Source organism: Puntigrus tetrazona, chromosome 12 (assembly GCF_018831695.1).
Source record: "Puntigrus tetrazona isolate hp1 chromosome 12, ASM1883169v1, whole genome shotgun sequence".
NCBI lineage: Eukaryota > Metazoa > Chordata > Actinopteri > Cypriniformes > Cyprinidae > Puntigrus > Puntigrus tetrazona.
In genome coordinates this window covers 18,646,006-18,663,502 of record NC_056710.1, presented here as the reverse complement: position 1 = coordinate 18,663,502, position 17,497 = coordinate 18,646,006, and the positions used below count along the sequence as shown (strand labels likewise).

General features: G+C 37.0%; 1 protein-coding gene across 1 annotated transcript; it reads left to right on the top strand.

The window, feature by feature from the left end:
• Window positions 1-1,594: 1,594 nt before the first annotated feature.
• Window positions 1,595-16,857, top strand: ppp2r2d (protein phosphatase 2, regulatory subunit B, delta). The gene is made up of 10 exons (XM_043253950.1): window positions 1,595-1,831; window positions 2,063-2,137; window positions 8,997-9,094; window positions 9,182-9,347; window positions 9,848-9,960; window positions 11,514-11,691; window positions 12,128-12,292; window positions 13,459-13,628; window positions 13,854-13,945; window positions 14,683-16,857. Exons 1-10 carry the CDS (start codon window positions 1,822-1,824, stop codon window positions 14,960-14,962), a joined length of 1,347 nt encoding a protein of 448 aa, XP_043109885.1. The 5' UTR covers window positions 1,595-1,821; the 3' UTR covers window positions 14,963-16,857.
• Window positions 16,858-17,497: the final 640 nt, after the last annotated feature.

Here is a 17,497-nt window from a genome sequence, read left to right as displayed (position 1 = left end):
TAAATATAAACAAAGCCTAATCTTCTAATTTACACACAGGAATAGCAGAGCAGATTACTGCCGGCCAGTAGCTAATTAATAAATCATCTATGAATTAATTACATATTATTCATTAATTAGGTGGTAGAGAAGCGCTCATGTGTGCTTCAAATCACTGCTCACTTATTCTATTTCTCATTAGCGGTGCGCTACGATGTGTTTTGGTGCCTGGGTAATGGTTCAGGGTAATGACTCCCCCTTTGCAGGATGTCTCTGTTGAAATACACTCTAATTTTGTCCTGCGCTGCTCTCTGTAAAACATTGATTTACAGACATCTGCCACATCCGCATGGGTCTCGCAAACAGATAAATTATTCATTCGATATTATTCCGTATGCTTTATTTATGTGCTTTAATGAAGAGCCCGATGTGAGTTCCTCAAAGAAAGTAGATACAGTGAGGTAAAGATTCGGTGGGAATGCTAATTGGCTTCGCACGGTTAGGCGACTTGTTGAACGTATTAGGTGTTGAGAGGTGACTGCAGGAGAAAATAGGCCAGCTTTTACACGTTAACCTCGAATTTTGAACGATGCACAGACTGCTGATATCATTGTATTATAGTAAGAATCGCTAAATCCTCTGCTTTTAAACACTTCTCATTCTAACGCAAATATAGTGGCTCCTCCATGTGGTGAAACTATAAAATAGCCACAAAACACTAATAAATAATAATGTCATCATACACGGGAAAGAGGTTAAAGGGGGTAACCTTAGCTTTGGTTGCCTGTTATTTTGCCTATTTAAAAATGTTACATCTAATACATTGAACAGCCTTAATGAGATAATGAGGCCTATATGAATGTAAACTCTCAAATGCTTTTTCATTTTTTAATGAAAAAATGGACAGTATTTAATTTTAATTGCCAGTCAACAAATACATTCTTTTTTTCTTCTTTTTTTTGTCACGTGCAACATTACAGAATGCAGTTGTAGTTAATGTCACTGAAAGTCATGACAAAAAGTTATGCCAACTACATGAGATGAAAGAAAATTCTGAAGAATAAAAAAACACTTTACATTGCAACATTGCAATTTAATACACTAAATAAGGAAGGTACTTATTACACACACATTTATTGTCTTTTTATTTCTGCTGTTGAACATAAAAGACATTATTTATATATATATATATATATATATATATATATATATATATATATATATATATATATATATATATATATATATATATATATATATATATTTTTTTTTTTTTTTTTTTTTCATTAATTACTCACACTTTAGAAATACTGTCTGGTGATATGCATTTCCGTTTTCTCTCTTTTCCAGTCTCTCAGCCTGAACAAATGCCATTTTCACCAGACTTTCTCTATTTCTATGAAGCCCATGTTATGGAGGAAACTTGTCATGTCAAAGCTAGCATTTTGTGTATGCTAAATTGTACACAGTGAAAGCAACAACAACAAAATGTGTTCTCAGGAGAGACCGAGCGTGTGTCATCGAAGGTATTTCGCCTGTCACTCATCCGTACATTCATCCAGCCAATAAACAAACAAACAAAACAAGGGCGTCTTTGCGTAACTCGCACGGCGTCTGCGCAAACCCCAGCGCATCGAGGACGCGCCGGGCGCACGGCGCGCTTGGTTAAATGACGTCACTGTGTCATGTCGACGGGCAGCGTGCGCCATCTTGAAGCGAAACCAAATCACGGGCAGATCCCGCTCGCCTCCGCTCGCTCTCATTCCGCGCTCGTTCGCACCGTCCGCCCGGCTGAGCTCCAGGATAAGCCGCGCTGAAGGCTTCGAGTCACAGGCACAGGCGATGATGGCAGGTAAACGCGCCGCGCGGGGGTTTGTGCTGGTAGGCGGGGGCGCGAGCGGCAGCGGTGCGGCCTAAACATCAAACCAGCCCCCTTAGCTGACACTAAATCAAACCCACATCTCCCGCTTTATCTCAGTATGCGTGCTCGAGCTGGCAGGGCTCTGCCTTCTGCGTGATCAGATGCTTCTGGGGGGGTGATCCGAGCATGCATTTCAATGCACTTGTGTTGTTGTTGTTGCAGGGGTTGGTGGAGGCAATGATTTCCAGTGGTGCTTCTCCCAGGTCAAAGGAGCCATAGATGAAGATGTTGCAGAAGGTAAATAACGGCTTGCGTTTGTTTCAGACACCTTTGGGTGAGTATGCATGAGTGATGAACGCACTGGAGGAGTTTTGTAGTATTGAAGGGTGCATAGCAAAGTATGATAGGAAGAGATGGAGACAGCAGTGTTAAAGATCCATGAGAATGCACATGCACATCACAATTATCGTAATTACTCTAAAAGACTTTTTAGTAGTCAAAGGACGTGTTCATATTATTGGCTCATGTATGATAGAATGCTTTTTATGTTCTTTAATCGTAAGTCGCTTTGGGTAAAACCACATGCTGTAAGTTATTAAATGTAATGGGTGTAATGGAATAATGCCCTGTCAGCTGGTCATTGTCACATAATAGACAAAGACAGCTTATTTTATTATTTTACAGACATTATTGTAATATCCTGGTTATTACATGGCTTTATGCATTAGTGTGCAACCACAAATGTGAACAAGGAATACTGTATTAAGTAGAAACGAATTAAATGGAAAATTAGGAGGAAAAGCAAAAACATCGATGACTCAAGTTGCACTCGTAGGTGTGTCCAAAGTTTTTGTCCAATCAAATACTTTCAAGAATAAGAATGCCACTCCCCCTTTATACTATTTTAGTTAGAATACGTCAAAAAATGTAACTAATAAAGTAAAATTCCTCTGATGATTAGACCCGTTCACTGTACATTAGGGCTAGTTTGTATTACAGGTTTTCTGAAACTTTATTTTAGGTATGCAAATGATGCATCTAATAAAAAAAAAAAAACATCACTAATTTATCTCTTTGGTCATTCTGTGAATTAGAAATTACTGGCCAGTAGTTTAATACATTTTAATCATGCTTTACAAAATAGTTACATGCATAAAGCAAGTGATATGTGAGCACACATGTCTGTAAAATTCTTTAGAATATAGATAGGAATAATACTTATCTATATTCTATAGTTGAGCCTATAGTATGTATAGTTGATGTACGTTCTGCAGGATTGGACATTTTTTGTTTGTGAAAAACTACTTTTCGAAGTTATGTGTTGTATTTGAAATCCAAAAAGTAAGTGTAAAATGGATTATTTTGGATGTTTTCTCTCTACTGAATGTCAGGAAGAAGACATCGCTGAAGCCAAATGGTCTTAAATTTACCAGTTTAAAACAAAAACGTATGTGTTTGCCTGAAATGAGACCGTCGTCGTCAAGTAGCAGACGATTGGCTACTTTTTAAATGCAAGTTTCAATGGGAAATATGGCAGTTTTGGGAAAAAAATGAGTTTTTAATCCCATGAAGGGAATTGTTGGCAAACGGCAGGTCAGCGTAGTACAGTATTAGCAATAAATCCAAAACACAATTTCTTATGGTGTGGCACGTTGCGGATTGATGGATTGGTCTGCCGGTGGGTGCGTCCGTGAACATTTTTTGCTGTTTTCTGGGGCTCCTGTAGGGAAGCACATCCTGCCTTTTGAAATGGCGGAAAGCACGTCCAACTGGTCCGACCTGCTCGCGATTATACGTGTGCCGTGTCCGAGGATTTTCTCTCGGCTTCATCCAGAGATCGGTCGCTGAGGCTTTACGGGGGGTTTCGGGTATGCAGATGTGCTCGTGTGTCTAGGAAGGCAAACCGAAGTTTACCGCAGATTTCTCCGAGGTTGTGTGCACGAGGCAAAACGCGCAGCCGTTCAGAGACGTTTCTTAAGGACGTTTAATGCTGAAATGAAAGTTTTAATTGAGTTTAGTTTGAATGGTGGCGGTTGGTTGTTGACGTTTTTGCCTCTTCCAGTTCTCCGCTTTGCCCTCTGTGAAAAATAAAACGTATTTCTAGGAAACGGACACATGTTGACTGGTGTAATATCATCTGAGCCGAGTGGCCCTTATGTGGAAGAGAAGGTTATTTAGAGATCACTGTTTCACCAGACTGTGAGGTGTGATCGCTCCGAGCGATAACCGAATCTTTCTTTCCTTTGGAGTTTTATGGGCATGGACTTTTGGGTTTTAGCGACAAGGATTCAAAACAATACCGTCCGTGTCGTGTGTATTTTTAGCAGAGCTTCAGACTGACAGGATGCAAACATAGAATTGAATGTGCTCTGGCTTTCTCACACTCGGCATAATAAACAGCTTTGGGATAGTCGCTGGCTCCTGTCCATCTGAGTAATTCCTAAGTGTGAAGACTTCCGCTTTTCTCTGCACTTTCTTAGTGGAGGTTTTGTGTGTTTTAGAACGGGAAACTGCCTTTATAAACGTGTTGCGTATGATTTATTGGAATAAATGTGCAAAATAGGGTTCATATTGACCCTCGTTGGTTTGACTCATCGATTAGGTATAAATAAGGTGTTTTGCACAGCGGTATGCCAGACTTGCGTGCAAAAATAAACAAAAGTGTACAAAAAATACCTTGAAGAAACAGCAACTGCTGTTTTGCAATTATTTTATGAAAGCATTTAAAAAAAAGAATGCTTTATTTTGTTTTTTTTTTTTTTGTTGTTTTTTACATTTTCAGCGTTTCTTTAAAAAAAAAAGTTGAAAAAAAATATATATTAATTTTTTCTATTTTATTTTTCCTTTTATTACTTTCACATTTTTAATAAATGATGTGTGCATGTTTTTGTTTGTTTCTATAGAGTTTAACAAATGTATAGAAGTATGTTCGTGTGAAAAATTCCTTGTATAAATTTCATTAGCAATGTTTTACAGCAGTTTTCGTACATTTATGTAAAAGGTTTTAAACATTCAAAACCTTTGAAAAAAATCTCAAATTAGTTTATATGAGTGCATATGTATTATGTATGCGTCTATATAGTCCATAACATTTTGTAGTATGTAGTATATAGTATAATAAACTGCTATATTTCTGTTTACACATTTGTGCAGGGTTGGCATGGATATTAAAGTGGAATTTATCATTGTGTTAGTTGCTTCAGCATGCTGTTTCTCTACCCCTGAAAGTCATTCAAACAGGAAGTGAGTCATTTGTTTGTGGGAAGGACTGCGCTGTGAGCTCCTTTTAAAGTTATACATGTGTGTTTATAAGGCCTTAATTAGTTCGGGGTGTAAACGAAGGGTTTGTGTCGCGTGGAGGGATTCCCTCACGATCTTACCTGTCCAACATGGCCGCTCGGCGCCCCTCGCTCACCCTCCCTGCGGGCGAGCCAGTGCCGTCCGTACCGCAGATACTCCCAGGCTCTTAAATCTTCCTCTGCTGTCTCGTGTGCGCTGCTGACAGCCACAGCCTGGAACTGTGCTATAATGGCCTCTCTCTACCTTCCAGGATGGGTACGTGTGCGTTTATCTCCGTTTGCCTCTCACTCTGGGTGCTCCGCTTGTTTTCGAGCTCATTCCTAGCGCTAACGGACTCCTCTGTGATGTAACGTGTTGTTTGGGTTACTGTACGATGCTCTGATTCGATCTGGCTTCGGGGGGGTGCAAATGCTGCGTTGCCGTAGGTTGCGGCTGATGTCCGATGTGGACGTTAATCTGTTATATTTGCTCGGATGGTTTATTTACGAGGCGGTCACCGTCCGACATGTACCTGCTGCGGATGTTTTGGTTTGTGTTGTGATACAGTACAGAGGTGTTTCCTCTCTATCTGTACTCGTGTCGTCTTCAGATGCACATGACGGGGTGAAAAAATCAGGATGGTTAATGATCATGTCTCTTCACGCTAGATTGAATTTCACAAAAACATGCAGGTCATCTTAGACCCCAAATTTAAGGGGGAAAAATGCAGAAATGAAATGAAGCACTGTTTTTAGGACCGATTAGGATGTTTTTATTTTGTACATGACAATTAAACTGTAATTAAGCAGTTGTTACTGTAAGAAACAATATTTCTTCTAAACGGATATAATTTTTTATATATATATATATATATATATATATATATATATATATATATATATATATATATATATATATATGGTATATATTTTTGGTTAATAACTGCTGTTGATTCATATAAAATATAAATAGCAATGATAATATTGTGTTTTGAAGAATATATTGAAATTTATCAAATGTGAACAAAATATTAAATTGTGCAATTTAATCTGGACACATTTACTTGTAAATTTACTTGTTGATTATAATACAAAGGTTAATATAATTAAAGTAAAAAATATTTAAATGTTTAAAATATGCTCATAACTAAGGGGGAAAAAAATCATTTTTTTAAGAATATAGTATAGGCAGATATTGTTTCAAATATTGAATAAAATGATGCAATTGATTTTGTGCCCATTTTTATTAGATTAAAATGTATTGCATATAACAAACATTGGCATAAAATATAAATGATAGCAATAATAGTTTTGCATATTATTGAAATTTATCAGTTGTGACAGCAACATTATTAATAGAATTTTGTGCAATCTAATGTTGGCACATTAAATTGTACGATTAGTAGTATTAGTGTTAATTATTATACAAAAGTTAATATAATTTTAAAAAGGTAATATTTCAATGTGTTCATAGGTTTTAGTTTTTTATAAAAATATGTATTTTTAATGAGAATATACTATATGCAGATTTTCAAATGATGCAAGTGGTAATCATTAAATTGTAAAACATCGTACGAAAAACAAATACTACTCTATATTAATACTAAATATGTAAATCTGAAGTATGTGCAGTTTTTATTTTTTTATTTTTTCCAATATTAAATTGATTTGTGTGAAACATGATGTGCGTCTTATTTGCTATCATCGAGTGGTAATAAATTGAAGATTAATGTAACAGGAGTTTAAGAGGAAAATGTTGTTTTTGCAGCGGTCATCAGTAAAATCTTAATGTTGATGTTGGAGTGAAATCTGACCGGGCATGTTCTTGTTGTGTTTGGTGAGGTTCACCCGCTGATGTTTGTGAGTCATCAGATTACTCGCCGTCACCGGTGTGACTAGAGATTGATTAATCACACACAGACTGTCCAGAGACGGACGCCACCGCATGCTAGTCGCTCATTAGCTGATGACCTTGGATTTCAGTTTTATATCATAATTGATGCCTTGGTAGGTTTGTGCTTTATTTCTCTTTTTTTTGCTTTAGTATGCTATTAATTGAATGCATAAAAGAACACAATTTCCTCACTTGAACGTTGTGGTGCGAGACATTCGTTTGTTGCAAAGGAGAAATGAAGAAAATCGTAACTTTTTATTGCAGCAGTGGTTCACCGTAATAAACATGAGCTACACCGGCCACTTTATATTTCTGTGTCCTTGTAAAATAAAATTGATTGCGTTTACACATTTCGTTGATTGTTTTGCCGATCAATATGTTAAAGTCAGCTTGAAGTAAAGTACAGGTGCCAAATCGGGATGTTAAAGTTCGTTCTCCAGGCTTGACGTGGCACATTTATTTTTTCGTTAGGCTATTCGGTTAATCGGTCTTCATTCAGCTGACCCCCGGCCGAGCACCTCGAACACACTCGAATTCATTAAAAAAAAAACATACACAAAGCTACAGCGGTGAGTAAATGATGTGATGGTGCTCAACAGTGAAGTTTCTATGAACCGTGCTGTTTCTGTATAAACTGAAATCTTAATCTTTACCAAAACAATCAGTTTTTTTTTTGTTTGGCTACAACAAAACCTGTAGCCAAAACTATCTCTGAACCGAAACGAAGGCTCTAAGGAATTATTTTGTTCGATTTTTAACCCGTCGCTCATAGAAGAAACCAATGGCCATCAGTTTTTAGTTCAGTGAATGTAAGAGTTGTTTGATTGTCTCTGCTACTGTTTTCGGTGTATGAGACTATCGGCTGAACGAAGCGCAGGCCTGTGTGCGTTTCTGTCCGCGTTGAGCTAATAGTTCGGTTTCAGGAACACCGAATCATGCCTCTGTTTGTCCCCGTGTCCTTCCCTCCGAGCGAGAGAGATCAGAAAGGTGAAGCGGCAGGGGTGGAGAGAGGAAATGATCCACACTGAGCACAGATCGCTTTTTTTTTTTACACCATTCTGAGCTTCAGAATAAAACCTCCTATAATTAGCACGTGTGTTCCTCGTCTTCGAGTCATCCTAGGTGTGTGGGACTTTTTCCTTTCGGACGAATCCAATCGAAGTTACACCAAAAAAAATAGTTGTGCCACTTCTAAGCTCTGTAGTTGTAGTGGGTGGGTGTTTCCCTTTAACCGTACAAAACACGTTAAAGTGTGCTCAAATGTCATAAAATGCATTCGGCTGAATAAAGGCATTGTAGATAAGTCTTCTTATTTTAAATGTAGCACTTTTGCGTACTCGCTTCTGCAAAATGTTGCAAACGGAAGCTAAAATCTATAATGAAATTGATTGGGTTTACACATTTCGTTAATAAATGAATGCATTTTATTGAGCAGTATATTAAAGTCAGCTTGAAGCAAAACAAAGATGCCATGTCGGGTCGCTTTGGATGTTAAAGTGTGTTCTCCAAGCTTGATGTGGCACATTTATTTTGTGTTGGGTTAGTTGGATATGTCTTCATTCGGGTCTCGAGTTGATGGTCCCCGGCCGGGCGGCTTGAACGCACTCGATCCTAACAGAAGTAACTTTTGATGTATGAACTATAAAAAAAAAAAAATCGCACCACGTGCATTGCGTAGCTGGGCTAAGAACGTACATTTAGGATCAGTTTTGATGTTAGTGCTTTCTTCTTTTTTGAAGCGGTTCACGTTGAACGTACAAAATGGATTTAATTCCAGTTTGAGCTTAAAACACGTACACTTAAGCGTGCTTGAAGATGAGTCACGAACCATGAATATTTAACGAATGAAGGACGTTATTTGTCTTTGATGTGCAATGATCGGTCTCGCACAATATGACCAAAAACATGAATTTGTGTCAAAGCTGTGGATGTTTAATGTGTGCGTGATATGTAATTATATCTTTCTTCCTTTTTGGACATGCAGCGGACATTATCTCAACTGTTGAATTTAACTATTCGGGAGAGTTACTAGCCACAGGAGACAAAGGGGGAAGAGTCGTCATATTTCAGCGAGAACAGGAGGTGAAGCAACCCAAAGGTTTTTATTGAATTTCTTTTTAGGAAGTGTGATTCATCGCTAACTTATGTGTTCAATGTCTCTCTCCGTAGAGTAAAAACCGCCCGCTCTCGAGAGGGGAATACAACGTGTACAGCACCTTTCAGAGTCACGAGCCCGAGTTCGATTACTTGAAAAGTTTAGAAATCGAGGAAAAGATCAATAAAATCAGATGGCTCCCGCAACAGAACGCTGCACACTTTCTCCTTTCTGCAAATGGTATGACAGTTGAGATTTTGCTTCTGTTTTTGTTTTGCGCACCACGTCTCAGATTCACACACACACAAAAAAAACCTGAACAAAAAAGTTTCCACACATTCAGTAGCCAAAGTATTTTCTACTTGTTGTTTTTTTTTTTTTGGAGGATCATGTGAAGACTGCGGTAACGATGTTGAAATTTAAATTATATTGTAAAATATTCAGATTAAAAAAAGGTATTTTACAATATTTAATGCATTTGGATATCAATCGGATGCAACCTTGGTGATCATTAGTTGCTTTCAAGAACAAAAAAATATTACCAACAACCAATTTATGAATGGTGATGCATCCATAGCTGTTTTAAAATTGCCTACCTAGGCAGACAGTGACATATTTTGCTTTGATTTAAAGGAAAATGTGGCTGCTTTTTGGCTCCATTTCCTCTTTAGAAAGGAGCTTTGGATGTGCAATTTCTCCATTACTGACTCGTTTTTTTTGTTTTGTTTTCACAAAAAAAGATAAAACCATCAAACTATGGAAGATCAGCGAAAGGGACAAACGAGCGGAAGGATACAACCTTAAAGATGAAGACGGTAGACTGCGAGATCCCTTTCGAATCACAACGCTACGGGTTAGTTTGCCGCTTCTCTGCCGATGACGTTTTGAGTTGAGAACGCAGCCGGGGAAGGTTGGCCGTGCGGCGAAGCGCTGGGTTTTAGTACATATTTAATAAGATGTATAGTCAGATGTTTCCAGAACGGTGCAGTCTGAGTACATGCCATGTCATGTAAATGCACGGCATACACCCAAGCTGTCAGTGGGGCAGGACTGCTTATGTTATTCACACCTGATGAAGAAGCATGGACAGAAAGGGATGTGTTCCAGACAAGTCAAGACAAGGGTGGTTTTTCATTGCAACCTTTATAGGTTATATTGCATATTTAGTGCTGTCACGCGATTAATCGTGAGTAATTAATCGATTAATCGCATCCAAAAAGGTTTTCGTTTACATAAGTGCGTGTACTGTGTATGTTAATTATGTATTTATAAATATGCATGTGTGTGTGTGTATATATATATATATATATATATATATATATATATATATATATATATATATATATATATATATATATATATATATATATATATATATATATATATATATATATATATATATATATATATATATATATATATATATATATATATATATATATATATAAAATACTGCACTTATGTAAGGGGTGTTGCTGTATAACGTTATTGACGGTAACAGTGATATTCAAATCGTGAAATATTAACATCGTGTTAATTTAGAGTGTGACGATATACCGTGTTTGCCGGTAACCATAACCATAACCCGGGTGGCAGTATTGTGCCTTTAACGCTGACACCTGCCGTCAAACAAGACGACGCACGCCAGAATCATGTCGTTCGAGTGGGAGAGTCGAGAGTCCACATTCCGTACAAAGTATTTATTCGTGGATTCTGCGCAACGACTTTACACACGGACGAGTGTCGCATCATAAACCTCCGTAAATAAATACAATTTAAATTCACGTCTCGCACACTTCGGTGCCCTTTCAGTGGGACGCATGCATTCGCTTTAAACTGGAATATCCTGATGTCTACTTCGCAGGGCACTTGCGTTCGAATAGAGCAAACGTTTGAAGCGATAAGAGAACGTACAAAATGAGAACCGGAATCGAGAAATGCTGCCTTAACGCTAAATTTAAATAAACGGTGGTTCTTTTTTTACAGCGCCGTGTATATAATTCCTCATTTGTGCTTAAAAAGCATAAAATAGGGATATGTAAGTTAACAGGTAAAAGTATCAGTTTTGATGTTAATAATTATTCATCATACTGTTGATTTTGACCGTGTTTTCTGTTTCATATTTTTTTTGTAGGGGTGTGTGTGTGTTGATAAAGTTGATAAAAAGCGACTGATTAAATCATAAAAATTTAAAATCTAAAAACAATCAAAAGATTATGCTAGACATTTTACATTTACATTTATCTAACCATTTCCGCAACATCAAAGAGCGTGCAAAGTGATTATTACAGATATTAACTATAATATAAGGGGAGTTCAAGAGAATATTTCAGATCATTTCTTCTCATTTAAATATTTACTTTTTCTTTTTTAAGAGTAATAAGTAATTCTCTGGTTGTTTCGCAGGTTCCTGTGCTTATGCCGATGGACTTGATGGTGGAAGCAAGCCCACGCAGAATATTTGCAAACGCACATACATATCACATCAATTCCATTTCAGTAAATAGTGATTATGAAACATACCTTTCTGCAGACGACCTCAGAATAAACCTCTGGCATTTAGAAATCACAGATAGAAGTTTTAGTATCCTTGACACTATCAGCGACATTTTTTTTTTTTCCTTTTATTAAAATACCCTTGATCTTGCTATGAATGTCTGAAATGTACTAAAAATTGCTCGCTTTTAAGTATTTACGCCATGTACATTTTTAATACATTAGACCGCATAGATGCGACTGTATTTTACATATAACTCCTATGCATGTAAAATATAGTTGTATTCATATGATCTAATATATTAAGTGAACAATGCAATATGTCCTCTTGAACAGTTGTATTTGTCGCTTAACACATTGGCCAATCAAATTATTTCAAGATGCACCGTCAGCTCCAGTTGTGTTTTTCAGCCTTTTCTTCAGAAATCGAATGACCAAGGCCTTCATCTCTGACACATCTCAGCGACTTTAAAAGTGTGTTTAAGGTGATTTCTGTTGCATTCCTTTACCGTTTCCCCCCTCAGACATTGTAGATATAAAACCAGCCAATATGGAGGAGCTGACGGAGGTGATAACGGCGGCCGAGTGTCACCCACACCAGTGTAATGTCTTTGTATACAGCAGTAGTAAAGGAACCATCCGCCTGTGTGACATGAGGGCCGCCGCGCTCTGCGATAGACATAGCAAATGTGAGTATTTTAAGTCAGTTTCAGACTTCTTTTTTCCTTTTTTTTCTCCACTTGTCTATTTATTCCCCTTTTATACTCTTCCGTCCCTTTATTTTCCATCAGACGGAGAGTCTGAACTCTCTGCGTGGGAATGTTCTCTGACGCAGTGTCCTTTTTCTCTCTCACTGAAAGGCCGTGGAAAGTTCTCGTTTTGTCTGTTTTTGCCGTCCGCTGTTTAATGTCAGCATGGCCTTGTGTTGTGTAATCGCTGGATTATGTAATTAATCGAGTGCTCTGATCTCAACTTGGACCTCACTCTAGACCAGCGAAGCTAAAAAAAAAAAAAGAAGCTAACTCTCACTATTTACTTCCTGTCAAATTCACTAGCTACAAAACAAAGCACAAAAAACTAGTGTTTGGATGGAATAAATGGACCGTTAGTGTTGTGTACACAATTTAATCCTTTAGTTTTGTCATTTTACCAAGTATTACATGCTGAATAATTCTTTACAAAAAGAAATGTGACAGTATTATATATATTGTAGGATAAACATTTAGGCGCTTGGCAGTCTGCTCTTGTTGATAGGGTTCATTTCTGGTCCATTGGTCACACTAGAAATCAAGTCAAGTGCATTGTGGCATATAAACATACACTACTGTTCAAAAGCTTGGGGTCAGATTTGTATTATATATTTAATAACTCTATAAAACCTGCTTATTGTGAAATGAGAATGAAATATTCCTATTTAAATGCGCGCTCTCTCTATATCTATCTGTCTATCTGTCTGTCTGTCTATCTGTCTATCTGTCTATCTATCTATCTATCTATCTGTCTATCTATCTATCTATCTATCTGTCTATCTATCTATCTATCTATCTGTCTGTCTGTCTATCTGTCTATCTGTCTATCTATCTATCTATCTATCTATCTATCTATATATATATATATATATATATATATATATATATATATATATATATATATATATAAAAAAAGACACAATTTTTTCTCATTTTGTAACATTATAAATATCGTTGCCATCACTTGCAATTCAGCGCATCTTTACTGAATATTAATGTTTTTAAATCATTCTGATCCCAAACCTTTGAACGGTAGTGTATATGTACCGAATTATTTTTATTGTTCAACGTCTGAAATATCCCCAAAAATATTGTTTTTGTTCAAGTTTTTGAGGAGCCAGAAGATCCCAGCAGCCGGTCGTTCTTCTCAGAAATCATCTCCTCCATATCTGATGTCAAGTTCAGCCACAGCGGTCGATACATGATGACCCGCGATTACCTCTCCGTTAAGGTTTGGGACCTGAATATGGAAAACCGGCCCGTAGAGACCTACCAGGTATAGCAGATATCCTAGTATTGCAACAGCTGACATTCCAGAGCTTGTACTGTCATGTTTTCAGAACATGGTGTTTCACGTCTTCAATTAATACATTCTTCAAATACTGCTGGCACCTCCCCCGAAGTTTCACACGCCACTTAGATGTAATTTTGCATGATATGACCATTTCTTTGTTTATTTTGTTGGTTATGGATTCACGTTTGTTTTGCTCCTCTGTTTTAGGTACATGAGTACCTACGTAGCAAGTTGTGCTCGCTCTACGAGAACGACTGCATTTTCGACAAGTTTGAGTGCTGTTGGAACGGTTCAGACAGGTGCGGAACACTTTAATAAGAGAGGATTCTGCATTTTAAGTGTGTGTTTTTTATATATATATATATATATATATATATATATATATATATAATGTATATATATATGTATATGTATATATGTATATATATATATGTATATATATATATATATATATATATATATATATATATATATATATATATATATATATATATATATGTATATGTATTTTATTTTTAATGATTGTATAAATGTGTGAGAGATATTTATTATAGCAAAATATGAAAATAAAATCTTTTTAAAAAATATTTACATTTATTCAAGAAATGTGCATTTATTTATGCATTATAAATTGTGAAATTTGGTTGTGGATGAAACCACTCAGCCCTTATTTAAAAAAAAAAAAAAAAAAAAAAAAGAGCGGATGGATCTTCATCAGTGTTTAAACCAGTTTTTAATCTTTTATAATGTTTAAAAGTGAACAGTAATGTTTATCCTGTGTGCTAAAATTGTTTTGTTAGTGATTTGGAATTAAGTGGTACTTAAACACAAAAGGTGTGATTGAAAGGATGCTTAATACTTAAGATATCGTAAAGATAGCCAAACTGTTTAACTTGTACAGATGCAAAAAGTTGCCTAAATGCAGTGGTGGTGCATGTTTTTTTTTGAAAAATGGTGCAGCTGTTTATGTAACCTATCATATGCAAGAAATTGACCAGTTTTTTGTTTTTTTTCATCTCATTCTCTCCCTTCTCAGTGCCATTATGACGGGTTCCTACAACAATTTCTTTAGGATGTTCGACAGGAACACGCGCAGGGACATCACACTGGAGGCTTCGAGGGAGAACAGTAAACCCCGTGCCATGCTCAAACCCCGCAAGGTGTGCACCGGCGGCAAACGGAAGAAAGACGAAATCAGCGTGGACAGCCTGGACTTCAACAAGAAGATCCTACACACCGCCTGGCACCCGAAAGAGAACGTCATAGCTGTGGCCGCCACCAACAACCTGTATATATTCCAGGACAAAATTAATTAGAAAAAAAAAGAGAGAGAGAGAGAGTGTGATTTAAAAACCAAGAAGAAACAAAAATCAAGAAAAATAACCCCTCCTCCCCTCCCCTCCCCTAACCCCCACACCCCTCGCAGGTCGGAGGACGCTCCAAAAATCTCGTACTTTGCAATGATAAGCCTAGTCGTTAAATCTGTAAGAGAAATATGGCCCTGTTGTCGACCTGACAAAGCAAAGCACTTGTATTCACGTTAACCAGGAAGCTGAGAGACAGACTGTATATTTGGGGGGGGAGGGAGGGGGGATCCTCTTTGGGAGGGCTTCAATTATTCACGACGACCCCAAACAAAAATAAAAAAAGAAACGAGGAAAGGCCGATATCGACCAACCCTCCAGCAACGGAACCCGCACCAATCAGCATTAAGAGGCTAGATCCACTTCGCAAAAGTCGTACATGTATTCGTCTCTCGACTGAGCCTTACGTTTTTATGATTTGACGACCAAAAGTACGGAAACGCACCAGGATGAGTAACGTCTTGCTGTCAATCGTATGTACTCGCCGTTCGAAAATTCAGGCCTTCATGAGCATTTGTTTAATGCCTGTTAACATTCCTTCCCCCGGCCGACTCTCAAGGCCTTCATGTCCTACCTTTTTAAGCACTTAAAACAGGTCTTCGTTTCGGTCAGTGGACAGTTTTGTTTCCCCTCCCCCTCCCCCCCTCCGTTTTTATTTTCGTTCTGTTTTTATTTTATACTTTTTCTTGTTTTCTCATGCATAATAATATCTACTCACTGACTGTATCTATATATTGCACCATCTGGTGTCAAACCACTTAATAAAAGTAACATAACTACAAAGAGAAAGCGTTTTTTACATTATGAGCAGGTATGTATGAATTTTTACGTTCTATATTTGCATGTAATCTGCATATGTAGATCTGGAGCGCCAGTGGTTAAAATGTGAAATCATCCTGCTGAACCCAAAGCTGCAGCATTATTTGGGAATTCCATAAAAAAAGCGATTTGGCGATTGGAAGGACTTCCGGCGAAAACAAAATGGCCCCATTTTCGGTTTCTGCTTTGTCAGAAAAATTCCCTCATAATGTTCCAGTTGGGAAGCAAATCTCCGTATTGTACTACTTGAATTTGCAGTTGCACTGTTTGATTGAGGACACTGGCCATGATAAGCATCAGTATTGCCGTCTGTTTCGCTTTAGTTTTCATTTTGATATTTACGGTTTTTCTTTTTTACTTCGCAAAGGGATTCTACCGCCTTAAATCTGTCTGTACGTCCTATAATATTCCTCCTTTAACCTTGAGGACTAGATGATCTCTACAACCCGTCACCCATACGACGCCCGGCTACCTTCGACATGCATTATTTTTTTTTATTTTAGCACTCCATATGTCCGTTCACGTGCTGCTACGGTTTGTGCGGCTTAGTATTTGGACACTAATATATACGAGATATCGTATATATCACGGAACACTCAAATCAAAACCGACGTGTTCAGTGCCTCTTGAGACAAAACTGGCTTTCCTCCAGTCAATCAAAGTTGACTGATCCCATCCTGATGCCGAGATAGAAACATGCGTCGCGCGGGAAGTCGTTTTTAATGGATATCTCGCACCAGGTTGCGGTTTAAAGAAACCGGTGACGACAAAGTTTGCGCGCTGCTGAATTTTGACACGCGGCTGCAAAACTGATGTCAAAATGACGAGCGTAACTTAACGGTTGACAAGTACAAAGTTGTTGTTCTAGCTGATTGTGACGCTCTTTGAATCTGGGAACGGACAGGTCGGATACGTACTCGCAGACCTTTTTGTTCCTTGTTGATGATGATGCTAACATTGTGAAAGTGTACACTTGTTTGATTATTTTTGACCAAAGTTAAATAAAATTTTAATTGTGTTTATCTGAATCAGCACACTGCCCAACACTTATTCAAATGATTTCAGGTGACCTTAGCGAATTATTATTATTATTTATTTATTTTTTTGGAATTGAGAGGTAGCATATCGTTTGTGCAGTAAATATTGTTTATACATAGAAGTAAAAAAAAAAATGTAAATGTGTAGAACTTTGACACGTGAAGTCGCAAGTGTGTGTGTGTGTGTGTATAGCTATGTTAATATTGTTCAAAGGTTTGGGGTAGGTAAGGTTTTTGTCTTTGAAAGACGTTTCTTGCGCTCACTTGAATTTGATAAAATATGCAGTAAAAGTTGTATTCTGAAATATTACAATTTCAAATAACGACGTTCAAGTTAAAATGTAATTAATTCCTAGGATGCAAAGCCAAATTTCAGCATCATTACTCCAGTCTTAGGTGTCACATGTTCCTTCTGAAATTAATATATTTTAATCATTTTTGTTGAAAAAATTTATATATATATATATATATATATATATATATATATATATATATATATATATATATATATATATATATATATATATATATATATATATATTTATATATATATATATATATTTTTTTTTTTTTTTTTTTTTTTGAACGATTGAATGAAATGGCCAAAATTGAAATGGAACTATTTTGTAAC

Excerpts from the sequence above, each read along its gene's own strand:
- ppp2r2d (XM_043253950.1), top strand. Across the intron at positions 9,961-11,513 it reads TTCGAATCACAACGCTACGG|GTTCCTGTGCTTATGCCGAT; the intron begins GTTAGTTTGCCG and ends GTTGTTTCGCAG. Across the intron at positions 11,692-12,127 it reads AATCACAGATAGAAGTTTTA|ACATTGTAGATATAAAACCA; the intron begins GTATCCTTGACA and ends TTCCCCCCTCAG.